General features: G+C 39.9%; 1 protein-coding gene across 7 annotated transcripts in view; it reads left to right on the top strand.

Annotated features, from left to right (window-relative positions):
• Positions 1-24,728, top strand: part of DGKB (diacylglycerol kinase beta) — a 575,083-nt gene that overhangs the window by 257,060 nt on the left and 293,295 nt on the right. For all 7 annotated transcript variants that reach the window (XM_050938613.1, XM_050938610.1, XM_050938616.1 and 4 more), the window contains 2 exons: positions 760-833; positions 9,828-9,902. In XM_050938613.1, coding sequence (XP_050794570.1) covers positions 760-833; positions 9,828-9,902 — 149 coding nt within the window. The remainder of the gene's footprint in view (positions 1-759; positions 834-9,827; positions 9,903-24,728) is intronic.

The raw sequence follows: 24,728 nt of genomic DNA, 5'->3' as shown, positions 1-24,728 counted from the left end.
AGTGCAGAGCAATTATATTGTCTACTAAGGTGGTGATAGTTTTGCATCTAAGCTAAAAACTGATGTCAATATCTGTTATGTTACATCCCCAACTGAGGGAGGGGAAGCAGATAGAGAGCAATCATTTCTCCAATATTAGTATTTCTATCTTTGACTGGTACTGATTGCTATACTTTTTTTTAAAAAAGCATGGTTTTATGCCATTTCAATTAGTGAGGGTTAGTAACATGAAAAAAAATACTGATCATCTTGTGACATCACCTTTAGATTCAACATTTCACATAGTTTAGGTTTAGACACACCTGGAGACTTGGCTGAAAACATACCCCAAAAGACTGGGAATGCTAGTTTTAAATTGTTTAAAAAAAACACTTTTTTCTTGAGATACTGTGTTTTTTCTTTATTGCTTTTCTGCCATGGGATATACCTGCTCTCTCAGATCAAAGTAATTAATTTCTTGCATCAGCAGATGTGTACATCCTTTATTTAGGTATATAGTTTATATTTGCCAATGCTGAATTGATTTCAATGGAACTTACGTTTAAAATGGCAGCACAACAGTATGCCAGAGCGAGAATAACAAATGACACAATTTGTAAAAACTCAGTCAAAAGGGAATCATTGCAAATTGTGGAATTGTTTCAACTGGATTACAGTTACAGGAGTACAGCCTGAGTTTGCATTAAGCTTGTTGCTTTCTGTCTACTGTAGGATAAATCAAAGGCATTAATGAATGCATGTGTTATTCCCTACTTTTAGATCACTCCGGTTCCAGGAACTCATCCGCTTTTAGTTTTTGTCAACCCTAAAAGTGGGGGTAAACAAGGAGAAAGGTATGTTCTTTACTTTTTTTTATTTTACAAGTGTCAGTCTTTCTGATATGTTGATCTTTTGTGTCAAAATGCAGTTGACAACCTGAAGAACAGATCTAGAGCAACTAGTTTGAATGACTTCGGGAGTACATTTTAACAATGTGATGCCTTAGATTTGGACATCCCTAGTATCCTTTTCAGAGAGGTATTAGTATAGTAGTTAGTGACGAGAGAGGTTCTGTGCAACATTTTTCCTTCAAGACCCCCAATATTAACTATATCCAGTGATTTATTTATAAAATTACTCCTGAGGGGATTCTGCCCCAAAAAGTTTAAAATTATGCAGCAAAAAATTTTATTTGCACAATGTTTCAAAATTCTGCAAAATGCAGCAAATTTTATTAATAAATAAATGTGGCTCCAGCATGGCAGTGGGGAGCACAGGCCACTGGCTACAATGAGATGGGAGATCAGCCTGAAGCCCCCACCTCCTTTGGTATAGGGACTCGGCAGTGAGGCTTCACCTGATCCTGAAACAGTGCAGGGGCTGCACCTGCTCCACAAATACCCCAGGGCCCTGGCCCTCTGCACCAGGTGTGGGTGAGCAGGCTTATCTCAGCAGGATCCAAGTGCAGATGAGCTTAGTGTGGGGAGATCTAGGTGTAAAGTTTCTGTGTGGGTCAATCAGGGGCGGGCAGCTCAGTGGGAGATCTGGGTGCACAGGGTCTCATTGAGGGGTTCCAGGCACAGGGGCAATGGGACTCTGCAAGGATCCAGATGAAGATGGTTGGGGCTCAGCAGGGGGAGTCTGGGTGCAGCAGGTTCACTGTGGGGGTCTGGGTGCTGGGGGAGTGAGGCTTGATGTGGTGGGGTCCATGTGCAACTGGTTGGGAGCAGTGGGGTGGGGGTCTGGGTGTGCAGGGCTTGTTGGAGGGGTCCATGTGTAGAGGGGAAGGGCTTGTCAGAGTGAGAGTTCAATGGGAGTGTTTAATGGGCGAGCTCCAGCTGTTGCCAAGGGGATGTCACAAGCCAGACTCCTGCTTTCCCCAGTGATTCCCCTATCCTCTTTTTCTTCTCCATTCCCACCCTCACTCCCACATTCCCTTCCCTCTGATCTATTTCACCCCCCCTCCTTCCCCATTGTGTCTTCCCCTTGCCACCCCTTCCCTCATTTCCCTCATCTCCTCTTACCCAGCACCCCTGCAGTCACTCACTGTTGTACACAGAAAAGGAGCACGACTAGCACTAGGACCCAGGAGGTGGCATTCAGCTTCAGAGTCAGCAGAGCCCAGACGCAGCTCTGCGCTTGCAAAAATTGAGGTGGGGACAGTGGCACATAACCCCCTGTGCACCCCAGTGCCTTTCCTCTGTTTAGAGGGGGGTAATCCCCCACAAAAATGTGCCCTTGGTCACCCCCACCCCACATGGCATCCCTTTGCTTCCCTGCAATTTTCTGCAGGAATTCTATGAGGGGACATTTTCTGCAGATGCGCAGTTATGCAGAATCTGCTCAGGAGTATTATAATTTAATTTGGGCTTCTATCTCTTGTATTAATTTTGATATTTTAACAATTCTCTCTTTAATTCCCATAATAGTTAGCCATTCAGGCGTATGTTCTATCAAGAGCAATAAACACACTTTTTGTTCTAATGTAAATCTACCCTTAATATGACCAATAAAAAAAGTTTTCTGCCCTCATTATAATACTGGCCACAATGGCCAAATATTATGAGGACTACAAAAGGGAAGCATTAAAATAATAGGTTTAAAGTATTAAGTCCTGATCCTGCAAACACTTACATATGTGTTTAACTTTATGTATGTCAATAGTCACATTGACTTTAATGGGACTATTCACATGTGTGTAAGTGTAACTTAGGAGAGACACTACCCCAGCACAGCCATGACGAAGTGTTGGCAGAGAGCCCCTTCCCACCCCAACTCCTCTGCCGAGGTTGCTGCTTTGGGGTGTCCAGCAGACACAAGTTTGAGAGCTAACACCCACTACGATGCTTGGGGCAGCTCAGACTTCTTAAAACTATTTTGTCAGGCTGTCTGCAACACATGGAGAAATCACTGTATCAGTTACTCTCAAATCATGTTTTCAAGATTTACTTCAAAAGCCACGAGTGCTAGAAATATAATTTTATTTTCAACTAAAGCTGAAATTCTAGTTTCATCATGCGACTTCAGGAGCCAGGGTAGTGCTTGTAGTGTCAATGTCTTAATCTCGCCTTGACACTCTCAGAAGGCTAGGCTGCAGTCTTCTAGCCAAATGCTAAATAAAGCATTCTTGGGCATTGCAGCTATTTGGGTATCCAGAAGCAGCAAAGGTTCCAGCAGTACTTCCAAATTGTTAGTCAAGAGAAGGCATAAATATAACCTCTGCCATTTTTCTCCAGTACTCACACCCAACCCCCGAACACCAACCTTAATTTTGTCTGTCTTGGCCACTCCCCAGTTTTGGCTAGATACTGAGAAAGCTGATAAGCTGTTCTTTCTGTGTCTAATGAAATGGTGATGCAGATTGTTGTCTGCATTCTAAGGCACCACAACCCAGTTAATTCACCATGTCCCCTAATGGTCTCTCCTAATCTGTATTGGTAAAGGTGACAGACTAGAACCCTGTGGCACCCACTGGAGAAATTCTCAGACCCAAAAAGTAATTGACTAAAACTACCATCTGAATACTCAATGGAAAGGAAAAACGGGGCAACTCAAGCGAATTAGCTAATCACTGGCATAACCCATACAGATGTTTACAATAATTTATGGTTAATTGTGTCAAAGGCAGGTAATTGATCTAAAATAGCCCTCATGGAGACTTCCCAATCAATCACCACAAGGATGCTGTCCATAAGTGAATCTGGAACTATCTTTGCACCATAGACAGACCTAATCTCACTAGAAATTGTGCTCTTGGCCCATATGCAGGATATCCTCTGAAGAGGATTTTGCTCTATATCTTTAAGGTGTACTGCTGTGGTCATTTCATCTCAGTGCAAGTAACATTTCAGAAAAATAACAAAAATGTAATTAAGGGCACATATTGTGCTGACAGATTAAATTTTAAGTGTGAATGAGTCTTCAGTACCTGGTCATATTAGAAGTAGTTTATTTTTTAAATTTTCTTGGAATGCCTTTTTTTAATTGCTATTTGGATGGCAACCAAGGACAGGTAACAGATAATTATAGACTGTAGCATCAGCACAGGGGCTGCACAGGGCAAAATAGGGCATTTTTTCTCTACTGTTTAGTACCTTGTATACTCATTTACACCTGTGCAAAGTGAAATCATAGCACTTTACATCCACTTTTACTCACTTTATACAGGTGTAAATGTGACTACTCAAAGCACGAGGCAATATAGAATCGTGTACATGGTTTCTGCCTCAGACATTATATAGCTAAAGGGTAGAGGATAGGATGCAACAAAACTACAATGATTAACCGGCAATGTTTGTTATTGTCCCTTGTTAGTCCCAGAATTTTTGAGGCTGGATTTCTTTGTTATTTAGTAAAATAGTATTTGAAAGAAGAACTAGATTTTAGGTCTTTTGGAAGAAATGTGCTTTTGGTGTGTTTTTGTGGTTAGGGTTTTTTGGTTTTGTTTTTTAGTTGTGGGTTTTTTTTTAAGGAACTTGAAGGAGGTAAGCGGAAATACTGTGTCGGTTTAACATCTCATCTGAAGAGTGGAATCTTTTATAGAAGATTTCTTTCCTTTAGTACTTCATTGCAATGTCAGATTTGGGAACATTCCACAAATAGAAGTTACAGTAGTGTAAAAACACCTAATTTTTATAGACTAGAATTTCATTATCTTGGCTCACTCGGATTAAGGTGATGTTTTACTGAAAGCTGTTCTATAGTCTTTACTTAGGATTTTCTTTATTTGATGGATCATGATGAGCTGAGCTACAATTTTTAATCGAGTTTCATTCAATAAAGAAAGGTTGTCACAGATTTTGTTAAGAATCCAATAGTTCTTCATGATGTTCTCTCTGTAGATCTCCACTGTGGGCACATGAACACAGCAAAAAATAACCCCAAAAAACCAAAAATCCCAAGCCCATGGCAGTGAATCTAATCAACTGATTGGGGCTCACATGGCTTGTGCTGTGGGGCTAAAAATAGCAGTGTAGAAGTTCAAGCTCAGAGACTCTACCCCCTTGCCATATTGTACCAACCCATTTCAATGCAGTTAGCCTTTTGGGAAGTGTACACATACCCTTCTGTTTCAGCATTATAGAACTAATTTTATAAATACCTGTAACTTTCCCTTAGTTTCTTTCTTATTCTAGCCACACCTCTGAAATTGAAGGGAAGGAAACTGAGGAATAGTTTGGAGTAGGGCAAGTGGGTATCTTCTTGAATATTGGCACAGTGCATTCACACAGCATGTTGATCTGTTACTGTGGCTAGTAGCCTCTTTTTTCTTCAACAGTGTCTAGTATTGTCTTTATTGCAGGTAATAAAATTTAAATTCTTTTCAATAAGCAGTGGTCTGGAAAATGTATATAATTTAATACAATTTTATTCTTGAGATTTTAAAGAAATCTGTATACCAGTAAACTAGAAGTTCAGCAACTAGTAGATATATTTATATAATAAAGGATACTATGAAACTTACTCCAATTATACTTTCTTTTTAAGTGGTGGGCTAGATAGTGACTCTCTGTTTACAACATTTTAACATTGGCTTAGAACAAGGATACACTACAGCTATATAGAAAGTGTGTTTATAAAGGATTAGAAAAAATACAATTAAATAAATAATAATAGGAAAATAACATTAAGATTAAACTGACAATTTCAAGCTTTTCATATACTAAACATATATTCCCATTATAAATGAGGTTACATAGAAGTGCAGCAAATTTCATAATGATATTAAGATAGCCTTCACATACTAAACCAAATCATAACATATGATTTAAAAAATATTGTGTGCGTAAAATGGAAATTAAGTGGTTGAGAACACACTCAGTCTGAAAGATGTTCTAGAATCCAGGCTTGAACTGACAACACTTCTATATGTGTATCCTTAAAATCTAACTAATCAAAGCAACTTTGTTTTCTATAAATAAAATACGTAGATTTACTGCCTCACTGACAGAATAGTTTAATCAACAGAAAGTGATTTTTGACAAATGGCTACACATGTGGCACCCATTACTTCCCAAAAATCTTTATTGTTAGAGGTTACATTTCTCATGTAACATCATTACTAAATCATACAGATGTTATACGATAACCAATGCTAGGGTTTTTCCCTCCTCATTTCCCATTTTGTTTGACAAACAAGTGATTTTGGACAATTATTTCTTTGACAAGTGCACAGAGGGATGCACTGGAGATCAGCCTTCATCCACTCACATTTCCTGCTGACTCCACCTTCAGTGTCTGTGCTGTGCAGGCTGATGTTTGACCTTGGCTGTTTCAGATAACTTTGGTTCAAAGTGGCTACCAACCAAGGTCCCAGCTATGACTACTATGGATTCATAAACTCATTTGGCATTAGCAGCAAAGAATCCTGTGGCACCTTATAGACTAACAGACGTTTTGGAGCATGAGCTTTCGTGGGTGAATACCCACTTCTTCAGATGCATCATTTGGCATTGCAACTGTTTCTGCACCATCTATCAAAAATATGCTTTTTGAATTCAGACTGTCGTAACAGGAAATGTTGCTACTTTTTACAATTTTTAATGAAAGGTACATCTCACTATGCCTAGTGCTCTACTCCTTTCTCCATGTCAGTATGGATGTTTTAAAGCTAAATTGACCTAAATATGAATGCCGCTAATGCACCACTCTTATGACCGATTTCTCCTCCCAGTCTAGCCACCTTTCCTTTACAGAGATGATTTTTAGCTCTCAGTAGATTGTTGTCTGTGTTATTCTTTTAAAGGCTTGATTTTAGTCCCAAGAAAGTCAGCCCAACTCAATGTAGCAGTCTGCCCAATGAGCTATGTGCAGTGGCACTACCCGCCACTCTGCCTCCTGATTCTATCTGCAGTCCTCTGTCCCCCAGAGCCAGTCACAAGGCAAGGTGCTTTAATTCTCCTCCTCTACATGTAAAAGCAACTTATTTGATCAGAACATGTCAGAATAATTGTTGTTTGCTACTCTACATATCAAACTGGGGCAGAGAAATTATTTAACTGTCCATTTCCCAATCTTGAGCTTATCACTCATATTCAGAGGGGTAGCCGTGTTAGTCTGGATCTGTAAAAGCAGCAAAGAATCCTGTGGCACCTTATAGACTAACAGACGTTTTGGAACATGAGCTTTCGTGGGTGAATACTCACATTGTTTCAGCCAATTACAGTTTAACATGAAGGGAAACATTTACAGGCAATTTCTTCCTCCTTCTTGGTAAATGTGTGAACTGAAATGAATCATTCCTGAGTTCTGGCTTTTGCACAAAGAGTAACATACATAAAGGTGTAAGTTATTAAAATCTTAGCATTACAATAGTAGAAAGCAAGATGTGTGGGTTCACCATGACTCATCACTGAATGATTCTGATAGTGATGACTTGAACATATCTACTGGCTGGAATAGGATATGTTCAAGTAAGAGGGCAGTGATAAGAATATTCACTAGTCTCTACAATGTGATCGGGTGAAGATTATTAGTGTTGTGAAAATATTGAGTAAGAATGTCACGAGACTGCACTGTAAACTGTGCACAGGTAGTAGTGAAAATCAGCATTATTGGTGATGAGTCATGATCCACCCCAAATAGCTAATAAATGAACATTTAAGGCACTCACCTATGATGTGCTCTGACCACCAGGCTAAAGAATCAGTTTCCTAGTCTGTGGCCCAATGAATATTTAATTATTTACACAAAGTAGAGCAAGTCTAACAGCAGACATTGAGAGAGAGATTAACTGTTGTGTCCTAACAGGACTACTGGCTATTCTGGGTTGGTGCTCTCTTAAGAGAGATTCTGCCCATCAAAGAGCAGTGGCACATATGTACACCAGCCAGCATATTAAAAGTGCAGTTGTTTGCCCTCTCATGAATAAGATACTGCAGACAGAGAGTATTTTAAAATCCACCTGTCGCATGTCTGGTTTAGTAATCATCATGATACTTCAGAGTAGTCTGCCCATCTTCAGGATGAAGCCAGTCACACACATTGACTTTCTCTCGTGACTGATACCAGGGCTGTAGTAATATGAGTGAGTGAGAGTTGGTGAGGTGATTTATCAAGGGACTGACAAGCATTGATAAATTATCGCACTTTAAAGAAAATCTTCAATATGGTCATTTACAGATGACCATATATTAAGAGGTTTGTTTATATAAAGCCTTTCCCTCTCTTACCCTAGTAAATTACACATTTATTACAAAAAAGTACATAGAGATTATGTACAGGCAACTTGTTTTTTTTTCTCATTTGAAACCATTCAGACATTGTAAGTTCAAAAGTTCAGTTCAGATGTTGTTAGAGTCCCATTTTGCTTAGGGGAATATCTGTGGACAAAGGAGCAGAGAGGAAAAATCTAATGGAAAAATAGGGTGAAAATGAAGTTGAGTAGGGAAAAAAACAACTAAACAGAGACTTTTAAAAAGGAGCAGATAAGGGAGAGAGAGATATTACAGTGAAAAAACTAATACAGTATTAAAATGTATGATTCCCTAATGTCAATTATTCTGAGGAAATATACATTTAAATTACAGGAAGGAGGAAAGGCTTTATGAACTCAAATGAGTATGATAGATCCCAGTCATCATGTCAGAGGGCCACTCCATGAGGAATTTTCTCATCCATGAGTGAGATGTGGAAAAGAATATTTATGACAAGGAAACAATTCTAGTTGTAGTCATTACTAGGAATTATTTAAACAATTCAATACTGTGAAACAAAATATGTATCCTGGTTTTAGGAGACACAGCTTAATTTTTAACAGAAAATTATTAATGTTATTATTTGTTTTTTGTTTGTTTATCATAGTGCCTAAAACCCCTAATCATGAACATAGACCCCATTGTGCTTGTCCCAAAAAGTTTACAATAAAAAAAAATGTGTTGCCCATCTTTCTGAGAATAGTTTTCTTTATCCTAATAAATATTTGATGACCATCTTTGGTTATGGGATACGATAACTATATCAATAAGTCCCATTGTGACATCGATATTTGTGGAAAACACTTAATTTTAACTAAAGCTTTTTAAGCCTCTTCATAACTGCTTCATACATCTCTGCTCCGCTGTTCTACTATACTTGTACTCTCCCCGTGCACCCTCTGCTCAGCACTTTCACATTAATTTTGTCTCCTAGTGATGACTCCACACCTTTTTTCGTGATGATTCCTGTTTCTGGATCAGCCTGCCCTATCAGGTGCTCCCCATTTGCATTCCTACATATTTTCAATAAATGGTCAGAACATGACAGCTCCAATTATTACAACCCAAAATTCCCATATATAAAACATTGGGGAAAATAAAAATGATTTTGTAATTTTTTGTGGGTAAAAACACTACTACTTTGCCATTTGATTGCACCCTCAAATCAAGTAGATGTCTAAATGCTAGCATTTGCATCCACAATTAATTATACCTGTAATTTTATGCCAATAATTATACCTGCAATTAAAATTGTGCTTCTAAAATTTTGTACCCAAAAGCTTTCCCAAGTGCTTTTTTGCCTCATCTCGTGCTTTGTCACCATATCTATCCCACCCACGTGCTAATGATGTCTACTCACCTGTTATTTATATACTCTGTATTTGAACCTTGTCTCAATGCTATATGTGAAAAGCTGTATGCACATCTACAAGGCTCTATACATTGTAACAGAAACAATCATATACTTGATTTGCTTTATTGTAATAATGTGAGATTTTATCTTAAATTATTAAATTTATCAAGGTACGATTTATGTTAACTGCTTAAGTTCTTTTATCCAAATTTCTTTCATTTGTTTTTTTAATCCAAAAGCATAACTTATTCATTAAAAAAATTACTAAGCACTTTTTCCTAACTTTTTCGCCTCTGCAGAATTTACAGAAAATTTCAGTACCTTTTAAATCCTCGTCAAGTTTACAGTCTTGCTGGAAATGGACCAATGCCTGGGTAAGTCAAAGACTAATAGCATTACCAGGAACTCATTTAATAAAATACTGCATAATTAAATAAACAGCCTGATACACATAGATATGGTATGTTTTGAATGTGTCAGCAGCACATATTTATGTATTAACTGCAGAAATGAAAAAAATTATATGTGTATGTACATATATAAAACTACATATCATATATGTGGTATTGATAGCCCAGAATGCAGTATCAAATCTGTACTCTGATTTCCCCCTCACCTCATGACTGCCTGTCATGTTCCATATATCTGAGCAGCCTCAGAAAGCTGTAGTAGAAATAATTCCTTCTGTCTCCTAACTATGGAATATTTTTCCCAAAAAATGACACTGACCCGAAGGCATCTTCTCACTCCATAGATCCTGGAGCCACTGGGAACAAAAATGACAGTTGACATAATTTAGAAGAGCCTAAGATCTTATCTAGGTTATGCTGTCTGCAGCAGTCTCTCTGGTTCTCCAATCTACCCCTGACATGCCCCTTCCCTGCTTCTCCCACTTCCATCAGTCTTCCAGTGGAAGGAGTGACTTTAAGTCACTAAGAATGGTGTGGTAAAGAGTTTCTGCCATTGCTGCTTACATTATGAAGGCTGGAGACTCAGGGCCTAAATCTCCTTTTATACCAGTGTAAATCCATTAATATCATTGTAGTTTTATATGGATGTAAAATTGGTGCAAGTGAGGGCAAATCAGGCTCAGGCTTTTCTAAGAGTTGAGTTTTCAAGATGTGTTGCACTGTGTTGGCTGTTTCTTCTAAAGGAAAACAGAAACTTAGAATTTGTGGAATGGAGAAAAAATATATTGGAAAAACCTTGAAACTTTGGGATCCATTATATATCTTTTCCTGCCTATGATATTCTCCTGCATCTGATGCAAAGGCAGTTGTTTGGTTTTTGCTCTTATTGTTTTGAGGACTTTGCCTTTTTTTTTTTTTTTTTTTTCATTAAACTTACCTTGGGATATAGACCAAACATGAATGGACTGGGAAATTATAGCGTGCCATATCGGGAGTTATTGCTAAATCTTACAAGAGCATGATGAGCACCCTCACCATTTTATGAACTGTATACTCCTTCAGACCCCAAACTTCAGATTGAGTACCAACTTGACAGCTTTTAAAGCTACTGAAATAGCTTTCTTCAAACTTAGCTTGTTTTGTAATTTTCATTGAGACGTAAAAATCAAACCGAGTCTGGAGTCTCTGTGTACTGTACAGTAATTGTAGTTTGTATTTGACTTTGTACCATTTTGTCAGATAACTTGCGATGATATAAAGAGAGAATGTGTTTTAAGGCACAAGCACAAGAGGGCAGTATTAAGTGCAGACTCAAAGCCTTAAACTGGGAGTCTCAAATTTCAAACACCGTCTCTCTTTGAACCATAACGTTGTTTTTTTGAATTTCTCTTCTAATTAGGAAACTAACTGTTTTACTTAGTGTTTCTAATCAATTTTCAAGCAGGTATTGCATTTAATTAAGTTTTTTTTATTTATTCCATAGAAATAAATAATCATATGTTTCCAGGTATCTCTTACCAGCCCTTCTTCATTCAGGCACTAGAGTGTGGACTGTATATAATTTGTCCCTTTTACAGGAAGTTGGTTCTGTGAAACTCCAGACAGTTGAATTAAACCCATTATCTAATTCATTTACCCATTTTTGTTTGCTTTTTTGGTAGGCGTTTTATCAAATGCAAGCCAATTATTTTAGATTGTCAGTCAAAACTTTATATTTATTAAATTTCACCACATATTGCATTTCAAGTAAAGGGAAATATGGAGAGGAGTTGAATACCACAACGAGAAATGATCAAGAAATATACACTTCCCACCACTATTAGTAAATCGAAAAGGGCTATATAAATGCAACATAAATATTTATTTTATTCACATTTTTCATGATCACCATAATCCATTTAAATTTTCTCTCTTGGGACTATTTTATTGAGCATTTCATTTCACTTCAGATATGTTTACCGGACTTACATAATGTTTATGTTATTACCGTGCACTTTCGTTGTTTTCTGTTCAGTTACACTGCTCTACAGCCAAAATGCTTCTGAAATAAATGTAATCCAACTTTACTAATTCTGGGTCACTGAGAACGAAAATGATGCTTAAAATTGTTGATTGGCTCTAGTTTTCAAGATATGCTATTGGTTCAGTATATACGACCCTTGACTTGGGAATGGCAGAGGATAAGTGAGTTATAAAGGGAAGGGATCTCAGTTTAAACCAGAAATGACTAAAATACATCTTTGACTGGATCTATGAATAACTCTATGACTGGGTTTGGACAGTACTTGCTTTTTAGGCAAAACAATGAATGATGCAATCTGAAGCTGGTATTGCGTCATACATGATATGAATTGCGGCATGTTATTCCTAGAAGTCATGGATGATGCAATCATAACGAAACTTCCATCACTCTGCTGAACAAATTGCCCTATATCAGCTCTAGAAATCATACAGTGTTGTGCTCTCTTCTTTGTCAGTGTTTGATTTTGCAAAGGGACACATTTCTGTTTAGCCAAAGTGAGCAGAGATGCCTCGTACTTGTGTGAACAGTGCAGATAACTTCTGCTATGTTTATGGTGAAGTGACTTTTGCATCACAAAAGCACAGTAGAACCACTATGGTTAAGAAAGCCTATCACCTTTATTTTGTCTGCAAAATTGGAGATCAGGACAAGAGGTGGGCCCCACACATATGCTGCAACACTTGTGCAACAAATCTTCGCCAGTGGTTGAACAGGAAAAGGAAATCTATGCCTTTTGCAGTGCCAATGATTTGGAGAGAGCCAACAGATCATACCAGCAATTGTTACTTCTGCATGGTGCCTCCAGTTGGGAAAGGTGTGTCAAAGAAGAAAAAGTGGACTGTGCATTATCCAAACATTCCATCAGCTATACGCCCAGTACCCCACGGAGAAGGACTGCCGGTTCCTAATGCACCAGAATCATTCTCACTTGAGTCAGACGAGGAAGAGGATGAAACTTCTGGTCCTGAACCATCAATGTCACAGGACCCACATTTTCTCTCATCCTCCTCCTCTGAACCACACCTCCTAACACAAGGTGAACTGAATGACCTTGTCAGGGATTTGGAACTACCCAAGAGTAAGGCAGAGCTGTTGGGCTCCAGACTACAGCAGTGGAATCTCCTGGCAGGCTATCAGGGCAAATGGAGCCCATCAATGCTTGCAGACTATTGCTGGACAGTGACAAGAGATTCTCCATTTAAGCGCCGAGTAGACACTGAATAGGACTAAACTATGTACATAATAGTTTTTTGCCTTTTGTTTCGTAATAAATTTTATTTATATAACCCTTTTGCTGATTTTTCAAGTGTTACATAAACAAGACAGGTGAAATATTATCATGTAAAGCAACCATAAACACATGAAAAGACCTAGGTTTACAATTTATGATTAAAACTCTATCTACACAATATACATAGACATAAAATGTAAAAACTTAAATATCTTAGAAACAGTAGCCAATCAGTTGTTTTAATTGTCATATTTGAATTCAGCACATCAAAATACATAATAAATATCACATTTTATTTCTGAAGCAGACAACTTTAAAAAAATTGTAGACCAGTGTTGTTATTAATTGCAAGTTTTCAGTTTGTTTTCACTGGGGATCTTTGTGCTGTTAAGAACACTGAACAAATATGCAAGGGAACCAGGAGAGTAGGAAAACCCCAGATTGCAGAACGGGTATGAAGCTGTAGCACTTTGTGGAAGTAATTAGAACCAACTGGCTGGATCCCTCAGCCTCATCTCTATGATGGAATGTCCGTAGCCTTTTCCCAGTGCATATTGCCTCAGAGGGCCCATCCACAGAATTGAGCTGCTGCTGCTGCTGCTGCAGTACCAATTGAGCCTCAGCCCAGATGGAGACAGGGTCAAAGTTGGCCCATTAATGGCATCTTATATCTGTAATTTTTTGAAGAGTTAAATAAATTCTGGAAATAGTGGATTCAACTTTCCCCACTAATTCTCTCTTATTCAACAAAGCATTTCAGAAGGAGATTGTACCTTTTAGAACAACAGTTACTGTGCATATGATAATGAATCTGCTGAAGAGTAACAGGTTAGTAGAGGTCAATGTGTTGGATCTGCTGCTGCTCTCTGTATCCTGACTGGGAAATGCTCAGGTCATCTTGGAGGGAGATATTCTATAGCAGTTCAGAGGATGGATGGAGATTTCCTGTGTAAGTGATCAGGGGTCTCAAACACAGGTCCCCAGGCAGTCTTCAGCCACCACTCGGCCACTTGCTTGTACCGGCAGAGAGTGTGGGCTAGTGGAGCATAGCTCACCGTAGGCACCATCCACCAAGCTCCCCACTGGAGGAGATTTATGGCCTCTTCAATTGCCTCAAATTCACTGTTTAAGCCAGAAAGAGGCACAGAAAGTTGTCTTAGCAACTAGATGAATCTCTGGGAGGCTGCTACATTGAATGATGCTTTCACACCTGACTCTTGAGCCCTGCCTTGTTCCTGATTTCTGCCTTCCTGTCCTGTTCCTGATCCCTCCCCTCCAGCCTTGTTTCAAATCCCTGCTTCTATACCCCACCCTCATTTACTCCGTTTCTGACACTTGGCTTGACTCTGTCTCCTCTCTGACCTCTGGTTCACTGATCTGAGCACTAGGCATGATCACCACTGCTATGACTACTAGGTCTAACTGCCTACGTCCCAGTCTACAACATCCTGGCGATGTCTCAGACTGGCTAAGCTACGGTTTTCAGAGCTGTGTTTGGTTGGGTCTATCTCAGTTTAAGATTGAGAGCACTCGTGTACATAGTGTAGATAAAAACATATACATGATTTCAATAAACAAATCACACCATATCTGACTCAGGGACATTAGTTTCTCACCAAAGACCAGCTGCAGGCTCCCAAAATCAACTGCTGCTCAGCCTAGGAGCAGCAGTTCTCTAAGCATTGGCACATTAATTAATGGTTTAGACATTCTTTATTAGGGAGCAGAAAGATAAGGGTGCAAAACCCTGCAAATGCAGCAGCTGAAGACAAGTATAAAAGGTACTGCACAGTTATAGACTGCCATAGTTAACAAAGTGACATGAAAATTGCCAGGCTGATACATTGTGTAATTTGTGACTAGCACCTGTGTTTTTAGCCTTGAAAAGAGTTTCCTTATTTGGTTGTTATATCTCTATAGGAGCCTTCTACTTCTGTCAACAACTGTTGTTGTAGATTTAATGATCTTGAAGAATCTGAAATTCAGTCATCATTCACCTTACAGAGAGGTAAATACTAGTTGGATGAATAGGAGTTGGACTGTAGACCACATGACAATATAGAGAGGTCACCATTTATCAAAGGCTTTGTCCATCTGAAAAAACTCCATATTACATTAAGTGCTTTATTTGAAATGTCTAATTGATAATATTTTATACCTGATAATGAGAATTATGTCCACAAAAACTGTACTTGTGTTAACTGTCTTAAACACTTAATTTGGTAAAATGTCATTTTTAGGAATTCATACAGAAGTTTGTACCACAAAAACTTTCCCTACCATCCACTTAAAGGACATCATAAGTCTACAGCATGAATCCTCACAACTTTCTCTGTAGTGCAGTGGGAAAACTATAGCAACTTAACCATTGTGACTTCACAAATGACAGAGCTATTTTGAGAATGAGAGTTTTTCCTTGATTATTGAAATCCATTATCGCAGTGTGTTCATGCTCATTTCGTTGTTACACATCCAGGGGTCTGTGGGGCCTTTCAGAGAAGTAGATATAAACTCCAGAACTGGTTCCTTAGAAGGCAAACATTGCCAAGTAAAGGTGGTGGTGCACAGCATTCCAAACAAAATCGTTAGTCCATGATTTTTCTTAAGGACTGCTCCCTTTAAAAGCAGCAAAGAGTCCTGTGGCACCTTATAGACTAACAGACGTATTGGAGCATGAGCTTTCGTGGGTGAATACCCACTTTTACAGATCCAGACTAACACAGCTACCCCTCTGATACTTGCTCCCTTTAAAGAGAGTTATGTTTTACCCAAAGAAAATCTGTAGCCTATCATGGCCCCTTGCTGCTGTCATAACTAAAACCCTAAAAATATAATACAAGTGGTTTAAAGACTCAGAATAAATGGTAGCAAGTGTAACTTAAACCTTGTCTATACATGTGTATTTTCAACAACTTGTTTTCCCTGTTGTTCAATAAAGGAAGGGAGTATATAAAGTATTAAATACACAGATATACAGTACATACCCTGTGTTACCTAACAACTGAATTGTTTATATTAAAGTACTTTTAACAGAATCATGAGCCACCCTTCCTTGTCTGTCTGGAGTGCCAAAACTCCCATCCAGTTTTTTTTTAATTAGCATCTAAATTACTGTACTCTCCTCCTTTCTGGCCTCACTACTGTAACCTTGTTAGTATCAAGTCCATTCAAAAAGTTACTGCCAAAATCATCTGACTCATTGCTTCAATTCTGTCACCCTGCTCTTTGAGACCCATCACTGGTTCCTTTTCTCCATCATATCAGATATAAATAGAAGCTGAATATCTCCACCTTTAAGGCATTTCACAGCTGAGCTGCGCTCTGCCAACCAGACCCATTACCTTCATGCATCATCAACCACCGTCTTCACTCCAGCAACTTATTTTTCCAGCATGCAGTACATTAATCTCCTCCCACAAGCAACCCTGTAGTTTCTTCCATGTGTTATAAACTTCTCTCCAAAATCTGGAAAGTGATATTTTCCTTTTACTAAATCCTTCCTTAAGACTGATTTCTCTGTGCTGTGCACAGAACACTGCCTGTTAATGGCTAAGCAGGCTGTGAGCTACATTGTGTACATACCTAATCTATATGTAACATGTTCATACCATAGTTATCTCAGTTTCCCTCTCCCCACTCATCCTTATTTTTCATCCACCTCTTGTTTCTTGTCATTAATTTAGATTGTAGGCTAATTATAACATGTGATGGCTTTTTACTACATATTTGTACATTGCCTCTTTACTATGTATTTGGCATAAATTAGGTTAAATGAATTTCACTTAAATGGAGGTCATTTATTCTACACCAGAATTATCCTTTCACGTCCATGTTTGTCTGGTGGTCTATCACTAATTAGCATATGCTGCCCTGTGCCATTTTTGTTTTGTTTTATGTGATAGATTCCTAAATAGGTCCGTAAATCTTATTTAAGGAAAACACAGAGCATATTGATGGACTGGTATAATATCCACATCAGTTGCCAACATTTGCAACTTGGATGACTTATGTTGGCCACCAAAATATGAATTTAGACCCTGACCGTTAAATGCATTCTGCATGAGCATTCCATCAGTATGGAATCTCTTGAATTAAGTGGGGTTCCACACAAGTACAAAAGATCTCCCTGTACACAATGCGCTGAAGGATTGGGGTCTTATATTTGCAAATACATTATTAAATTTGTTCTCTAATCTGTTGGGTTGAAAACTGTTGCACCCTTAGTTTGCAGACAGCGCTGTCTGAAAATCAGTATTTTTAAACTATTCAGCTGCTTGGCACCCACATACTAGTTAATCTTCTCACATTAAAATATAGTCCTCAGGAGAGAAATATTTTGCCCCTCACTGTAATAAACTGCATGTTTAATTAAAGTGATTTTATTAGAGTGATTTACTGTAATTATCATCTCATGAATAGTGTCTTTTCAGTGTAGACAACACTGTAACTGAGTGTTATAATGAGGGTGGAATGTATGCTGTCCAGTTACACGGCCAACTTGAGCCAGCTTTAGCAGTCTGGATGGAGAGAAAAGCTATGTTTAGTTTTCCATTCATAGAATAGAGTCCAGAAAATAAGCAATTTCAGTCATTGATATTCATGTTAGCATCCAATTTTTGTATGGGACAGTAAATATAATTAAGAAGTAAATATTTCCACAACCTAATTGCTATGTCCTTGGGATCTGTTCTGCTCTATGAGTGCTTGGTTTAAGGGGGTTTAATGATGAATTAGATAGATAGAAATGATACATCAGTTGACTTAAGTCAGTTAATCCCAGGATTCTGTGTATAGAAAAGGAGAAACAAGTAAGTGGCAGAGATCACCTGGAAAGGGGAGAAACCGATGGGGTCATACACTTGCTTCAGTGGAAACCTGCTAAAATCTATCTCTAATTTACTTTGAAGAAGTAGTGACAAGGGTGAGCTTTCCTTATCTTCCCCTCTCCACCCTCCCCCATCCATATACTGCATCAAGGTAAAAACGCCAACTGTATTTCTGTGTCTGACTGAGATATTAGGTTACATTACTTACAAGTAGCAAAGACATGAAAGAGCTGTACAGGTCATCTGAGATAAGTGCAGGTATAATCTGAGTACAGTAGAACCTCATAGTTATGAACGCCAGAGTTATGAACTGACCAGTTAACCACACACCTCATTTGAAACTGGAAATGTGCAATCAGGCAGCAGCACAGACAAAAAAAAGAAAAGAAAAAGCAAATATGGTACAGTATTGTGTTAAATGTAAATTACTAAAAAACTAAAGAGAAAGTTTTAAAAAATGATTTGAAACGGTAAGGAAACTGTTTTTGTGCTCTTTTCATTTAAATTAAGATGGTAAAAGCAGCATTTTTCTTCATAGCAAAGTTTCAAAATTGTATTAAGTCAATGTTCAATTGTAAACTTGGAAAGAACAACCATAACATTTTGTTCAGAGTTATGAACAACCTCCATTCCTGAGGTGTTTGTAACTCTGAGGTTCTCCTGTATGTGGTTTATGCTAGACTTTAGAGAAAAGTTGTTTTAGAGACTATATTAGAGTTCTAACACGTTTGTTGGTTCAGTACTATTTTATTATCCCTCCACCTGTAAAGCCAGCCTTAGTTACCATAAATGTACAGATCTCAAAGTAGCTTTCATGTACAGGTTTCCAAATGCAAGTAATAGTAGTAATTTAGTTTTAATAATGTTTAAAATGGTTTTTCTATAAATCAGATTGTTGAAATTAGCTGGAATTAGAAATTAATGCTGTAGCTGATACAGTACATACACAAAACAGATACAGTTATTATAATAATAATAAAAAATAATAAAAAGCAAAAAATGTGATTTGAAAACAACCCAATTGCAATGAGTATTTAAGTTTGCTTTCCTTTTCCAAACATGTGGGCCTAATCTGCCCTGGGAAAAAACTGTTTTTAAAACCTGTTCAGGACACCATGGTTTAAGCCACAAGTTTTTAAATTGGTTGGAATTTTGAAGAGTAGGCCCTTGTGTTTCATTCTCTTTTTGGCTCTTTGACCTTTCCTGCACTATAGAAATACAGCATGCTAAATAACATTTTACTACTTCAGTTAATTGTGACACACCTTGCATTCACACACACAACTTTTCAGTACCAACCATGCTAAAGTACCAGTCCAAGTGGACTATGTGTTATCAGGGTCAGTGCTATCTGATCTTACATCATTCCAATCTCAGCCACTTCTCTGCCATTATGGTTGCAGACTGATGGTCATCCTCAGCTACTATCCCATACGGCATTGCTGATCTTGTGAAGTTTCCATGCAGAAAGCTCTACTTCCAGGAGAAAGAACAGGAGTACTTTTGGCACCTTAGAGACTAATAAATTTATTTCAGCATAAGCTTTCATGAGCTACAGTTCACTTCTTCGGAGCTGAGCAGGAACTGTGTCATAGGTATTTAAAGGCCATTACAACTGAAATGGTTTAAGACAGAGCTAGTGTGGATGTGGGACAAATCTTCAAGTGTTCCTAACGTCATTCTACTCGGCTAGTGTGGAAACACTACACTATATGCTCTTAAGCCAGTTCAATACAATTGGCTCAATTGCAAATGATTCAGATCTTTAGTGAAGACGAGTTATGTGATTCAGCAATGCTTGGCACAAGGTATTGTGTGAAGTGGTATAAAAACAAGTAGTATCTTGTATAGAAAGAATGCATGAAATGTTCTTTTCATGGCAATAATTTTTTAATTGCACCAAAAGAAACAAATCTGATATCAAAATAGAGTATGATCTACTAGTAAACTCAATATGGATTTTGGTAGAGAGAAATTTGATAGTATGATGCATATTTTTAAGAAATCCAAACTACTATTTCTTATAGTCTGTTTAATTTCTCTGGGGATAACTAATGTAATGGATGTTTGCCCATAATAGTTAACAACAGGCTTGTAATATGATTTGTATGTATGTAGTACTAGGGTAGGGGTTCTAAAACAAATTTGTTGGTGACCTCAGATTGCGGCTACCGACTCTTGCTGGTGGCTGCTCTCACACTTTTTTCCTAAAGTACTTAATTAGCTTTAGGAAAAACAAATAAATATGTACATATACACATCCAAATCGTAATTTATTTGTTGCTAGCTCATAAGTCTGTTGTTACTTGTATATTTAGTAATATCACTTTTATCATTTTTATCAGCAGACTTAGGGTACGTCTACGCTACGGGATTATTCCGATTTTACATAAACCGGTTTTGTAAAACAGATTGTATAAAGGCGAGTGCACGCGGCCACACTCGGCACATTAATTCGGCGGTGTGCGTCCATGGTCTGAGGCTGGTGTCAATTTCTGGAGCGTTGCACTGTGGGTAGCTATCCCATAGTTCCCGCAGTCTCCCCCACCCATTGTAATTCTGGGTTGAGACCCCAATGCATGATGGTGCAAAAACAGTGTTGCGGGTGATTCTGGGTAAATGTCATCACTCATTCCTTCCTCTGTGAAAGCAGCTGACAACCGTTTCACGGCTTTTTTTTCCTGGGTGAACTGTGCAGATGCCATTCCACAGCAAGCATGGACCCTGCTCAGATTAATACCGCAATCGTGGACGTTGTAAACACCTCGCACATTCTTGTGCAGTCTATGCTGAACCGGGACCTGCAAAGCCAGGTGAGGAGGAGGAGGCTACGGCAGTGCGGCGATGAGAGTGATGAGGACATGGACACAAACTGCGGACCCCTGCGCTTTGGAGATCCTGCTGGTAATGGGGCAGGTTCTAGCCATTGAACGTCGATTTTGGGCCCGGGAAACAAGCACAGACTGGTGGGACCGCATAGTTTTGCAGGTGTGGGACGATTCGCAGTGGCTGCGAAACTTTCGCATGTGTAAGAGCACTTTCATGGAACTTTGTGACTGCCCTGAAATGCCATAATACCAAGATGAGAGCAGCCCTCACAGTTGAGAAGTGAGTGGCAATAACCCTCTGGAAGCTTGCAACACCAGACAGCTACCGGTCAGCTGGGAATCAATTTGGAGTGAGAAAATCTACTGTGTGGGCTGCTGTGATGCAAGTAACTAAGCAATCATTAAACTGCTGCTACGAAAGGTTGTGACTCTGGGAAATGTGCAGGTCATAGTGGATGGCTTTGCTGCAATGGGATTCCCTAACTGTGGTGGAGTGATAGATGGAATCCATATCCCTATTTTGGCACCGGAGCACCAGGGCACCCAGTACGTAAACCGCAAGGGGTACTTTTCAGTGGTGCTGCAAGCACTGGTGGATCACAAGGGACATTTTACCAACATCCACGTGGGCTGGCCAGGAAGGGTTCATGATGCTCGCATCTTCAGGAACACTACTCTGTTTAAACAGCAGCAGCAAGGGGATTACTTCCCAGATCAGAAAATAACAGTTCGGGATGTTGAAATGCCTGTAGTTATCCTGGGGGACCCAGCCTACCCCTTGATGCCATGGCTCATGAAGCCATACACAGGCAGCCTGGACAGTGGTCAGGAGCTGTTCAACTACAGGCTGAGCAAGTGCAGGATGATGGTAGAATGTACATTTGGCCGTTTAAAGGCGCGCTGGCGCACATTGCTGACTCGCTCAGACCTCAGCCAAACCAATGTCCCCATTGTTATTGCTTCTTGCTGTGTGCTCCACAATCTCTGTGAGAGTAAGGGGGAGACCTTTATGGCGGGGTGGGAGGCTGAGGCAAATCACCTGGCCACTGATTATGTGCAGCCAGACACCAGGGCGATGAAAAGAGTACACCAGGAAATGGTGTGCATCAGAGAAGCTTTGAAAATGAGTTTCATCACGGGCCAGGGTACGGTGTAACTGTTGTGTTTGTTTCCCCTTGATGAATCCCCCCTCCCTTGATTGACTCATTCCCTGTAAGCAACCCACGCTCCCCCTTCGATTACAGCTTGCTTAAGGAAATAAATTCACTATCGTTTTAAAATTCATGTATTCTTTATTACAAAGTCATTATAAAAAGAAGGAGAGAAATGACAAGGTACCCCAGGTGTGGTTTGGGAGGAGGATAGGAGGGAAGGAAAAGGCTACTAAAAACATTTCAATGTAATGACAGCCTTTTGGTTGGGCTGTCCACAGGGGTGGAGTGGGCAGGTGCACGAAGCCTTCCCCCATGCGTTCTTACATATCTGGGTGAGGAAGACATGGAACGTGGTGAGGGTGGTTACACAGGGGCTGCAGTGGCACTCTGTGACCCCGCTGCTCTTCCTGAAGCTCCACCAGGCATCGGAGGATATCAGTTTGATCATGCAGCAGCCCCAGCATTGCATCTCACCACCGCTGATCTTCCTGCCTACGCCTCTGATCTTCCTGCCACCACCTGTCATCTCGAGTGTCCCTCCTATCCTCACATTGGTCCCTCCTGTCCTCACGTTCATGGCATCTTTCCTGTAACTTGATACCACGTCCTTCCACTCATTCAGATGAGCTGTTTCATTGCTGGTCACTTCCATGATTTCCGAACACATTTCGTCTCACGTCGTCTTTTTTTTCTGCCTTATCTGAGATAGCCTTCGGGTTGGAGTAGGGAGACTTGAAGAATGTGCAGCTGCATGAGGGAGGGAAAAAAAAGAGAGAAGAATTTAAAAAAATACATTTTACAGAACAATGGTTATACTCTTTCACAGTGAACAACACTATTCACCTTACATAGCACATGTGATTTCACTTCAAGGTCATATTTTGCATCTTAATATTGAGTGCCTGTGGCTCTGGTGTTACAGATCTCACAGACGCAGGCCTGGGCATCAGAATTCAGATTGCATGCAGCCATGGTAAGCCATTGTCTTTCGGCTTCTGCAGCCTTCATATACACAGTGCCATCTTTTCCCAAAAACCAAGCAAATCCCGTTCAGTGATGCTTCTTTCCTGTTAACATGCAGCAGCAGAAGCCACCCCCACCTCCAATTCTGTGGGATGATAACTTTACCCCTCCCCCCACCCCATGGCTGGTATCATGGAAGATCACTGCTAATCACCCCCCTTCCCCTCCCACCACCGCGTGGCTGGTAGCAGGGAAGATCCCTGATAGCCAAATGTGAAAAAGCTCAGCGCTATTCCCCTCCCCCGCTTGGCTACATGCAAGGAAGAATTTCTTTTAAGCAACAGGCAAACAGCCCAGTAGGAATGGCCATCTCTGTCCCCTTACTTAAATTCCTGAATTTCAACCAGGTTACCATGAACGATATCACTCTCCTGAGGATAACACAGCGAGATAAAGAACGGATGTTTCTTGAATGCCAGCAATCACCGGGATCATACACAGCTATGATTTGTCATGCAATGATACCCGATTACTTGCTACATGCATGATGTGGTAAAGTGTCCTACCATGGTGGACGGAATAAGGCTGCCTTGCCCAGAAACCTTCTGCAAAGGCTTTTGGAGTACCTCCAGGAGTGCTTCATGGAGATGTCCCTGGAGGATTTCTGCTCCATCCCCAGACATGTTAACAAACTTTTCCAATAACTATACTGGCCACGAATGCATCCCAAGTCCTCAGGGCAAATCAATCAATCATTAAAAAATGCTTGCTTTTAAACCATGTTTTATACTTACAAAGGTACACTCACCAGAGGTCGCTTCCATGGCTTCACTGTCTGGGCTAGTGGCTTGGGAGGGCTGGGAGGGTAATTCCGTCTGGGTGAGAAAAAGCTCCTGGCTGTTAGGGCTAACAGAGTGCTGTGTGCTCTCTGCAAGCTCGTCGTCCTCTTCCTCCTCCTCATCTTCCCCATCCACAGAATCCTCAGGCTTGGCTGAGATTACCAACCCCACCTCGGAATCCACGGACAGGGGAGGGGTAGTGGTGGCCGACCCTCCTAGAATTGCATGCAGCTCAGCGTAGAAGCGGCATGTTTTTGGTCCTGCCCCGGACCTTCCGTTTGCTTCTTTGGTTTTCTGGTAGGCTTGTCTGAGCTCCTTAACTTTCACTCTGCACTGAGTCCCTGGTGTGGCCTTCCTCCATCATAGCCTTGGAAATTTTTTCAAATTTTTTTCATTTTGTCTTTTGAAACGGAGTTCTGTTAGCACAGAATCCTCTCCCCATATAGCGATCAGATCCAGTACCTCCTGTGCGGTCCATGCTGGAGCTCTTTTTCGATTCTCAGGGGACTGCATAGTTACCTGTGCTGATGAGCTCTGCATGGTCACCTGTGCTGATCAGACCTCCACCCTGGCCAAACAGGAAATGAAATTCAAAAGTTCGCGAGGCTTTTCCTATCTACCTTGCCAGTGAATCAGAGTTGAGATTGCTGTCCAGAGCGGTAACAATGGTGCACTGTGGGATACCGCCCGGAGGCCAATACCGTTGATTTTCGGCCACACTAACCCTAATCCAATATGGTAATACCGATTTTAGCGCTACTCCTCTCGTCAGGGAGGAGTACAGAAACTGATTTAAAGAGCCCTTTATATCGATATAAAGGACCTTGTTGTGTGGACGGGTACAGCGTTAAATCAGTTTAATGCTGCTAAAATCGGTTTAAACGCATAGTGTAGAGCAGGCCTTACTCAGCCCTAGCATGCCTGGG

Source organism: Gopherus flavomarginatus, chromosome 2 (genome assembly GCF_025201925.1).
Source record: "Gopherus flavomarginatus isolate rGopFla2 chromosome 2, rGopFla2.mat.asm, whole genome shotgun sequence".
Lineage (NCBI taxonomy): Eukaryota > Metazoa > Chordata > Testudines > Testudinidae > Gopherus > Gopherus flavomarginatus.
This window is presented reverse-complemented; position numbering and strand designations above follow the sequence as displayed.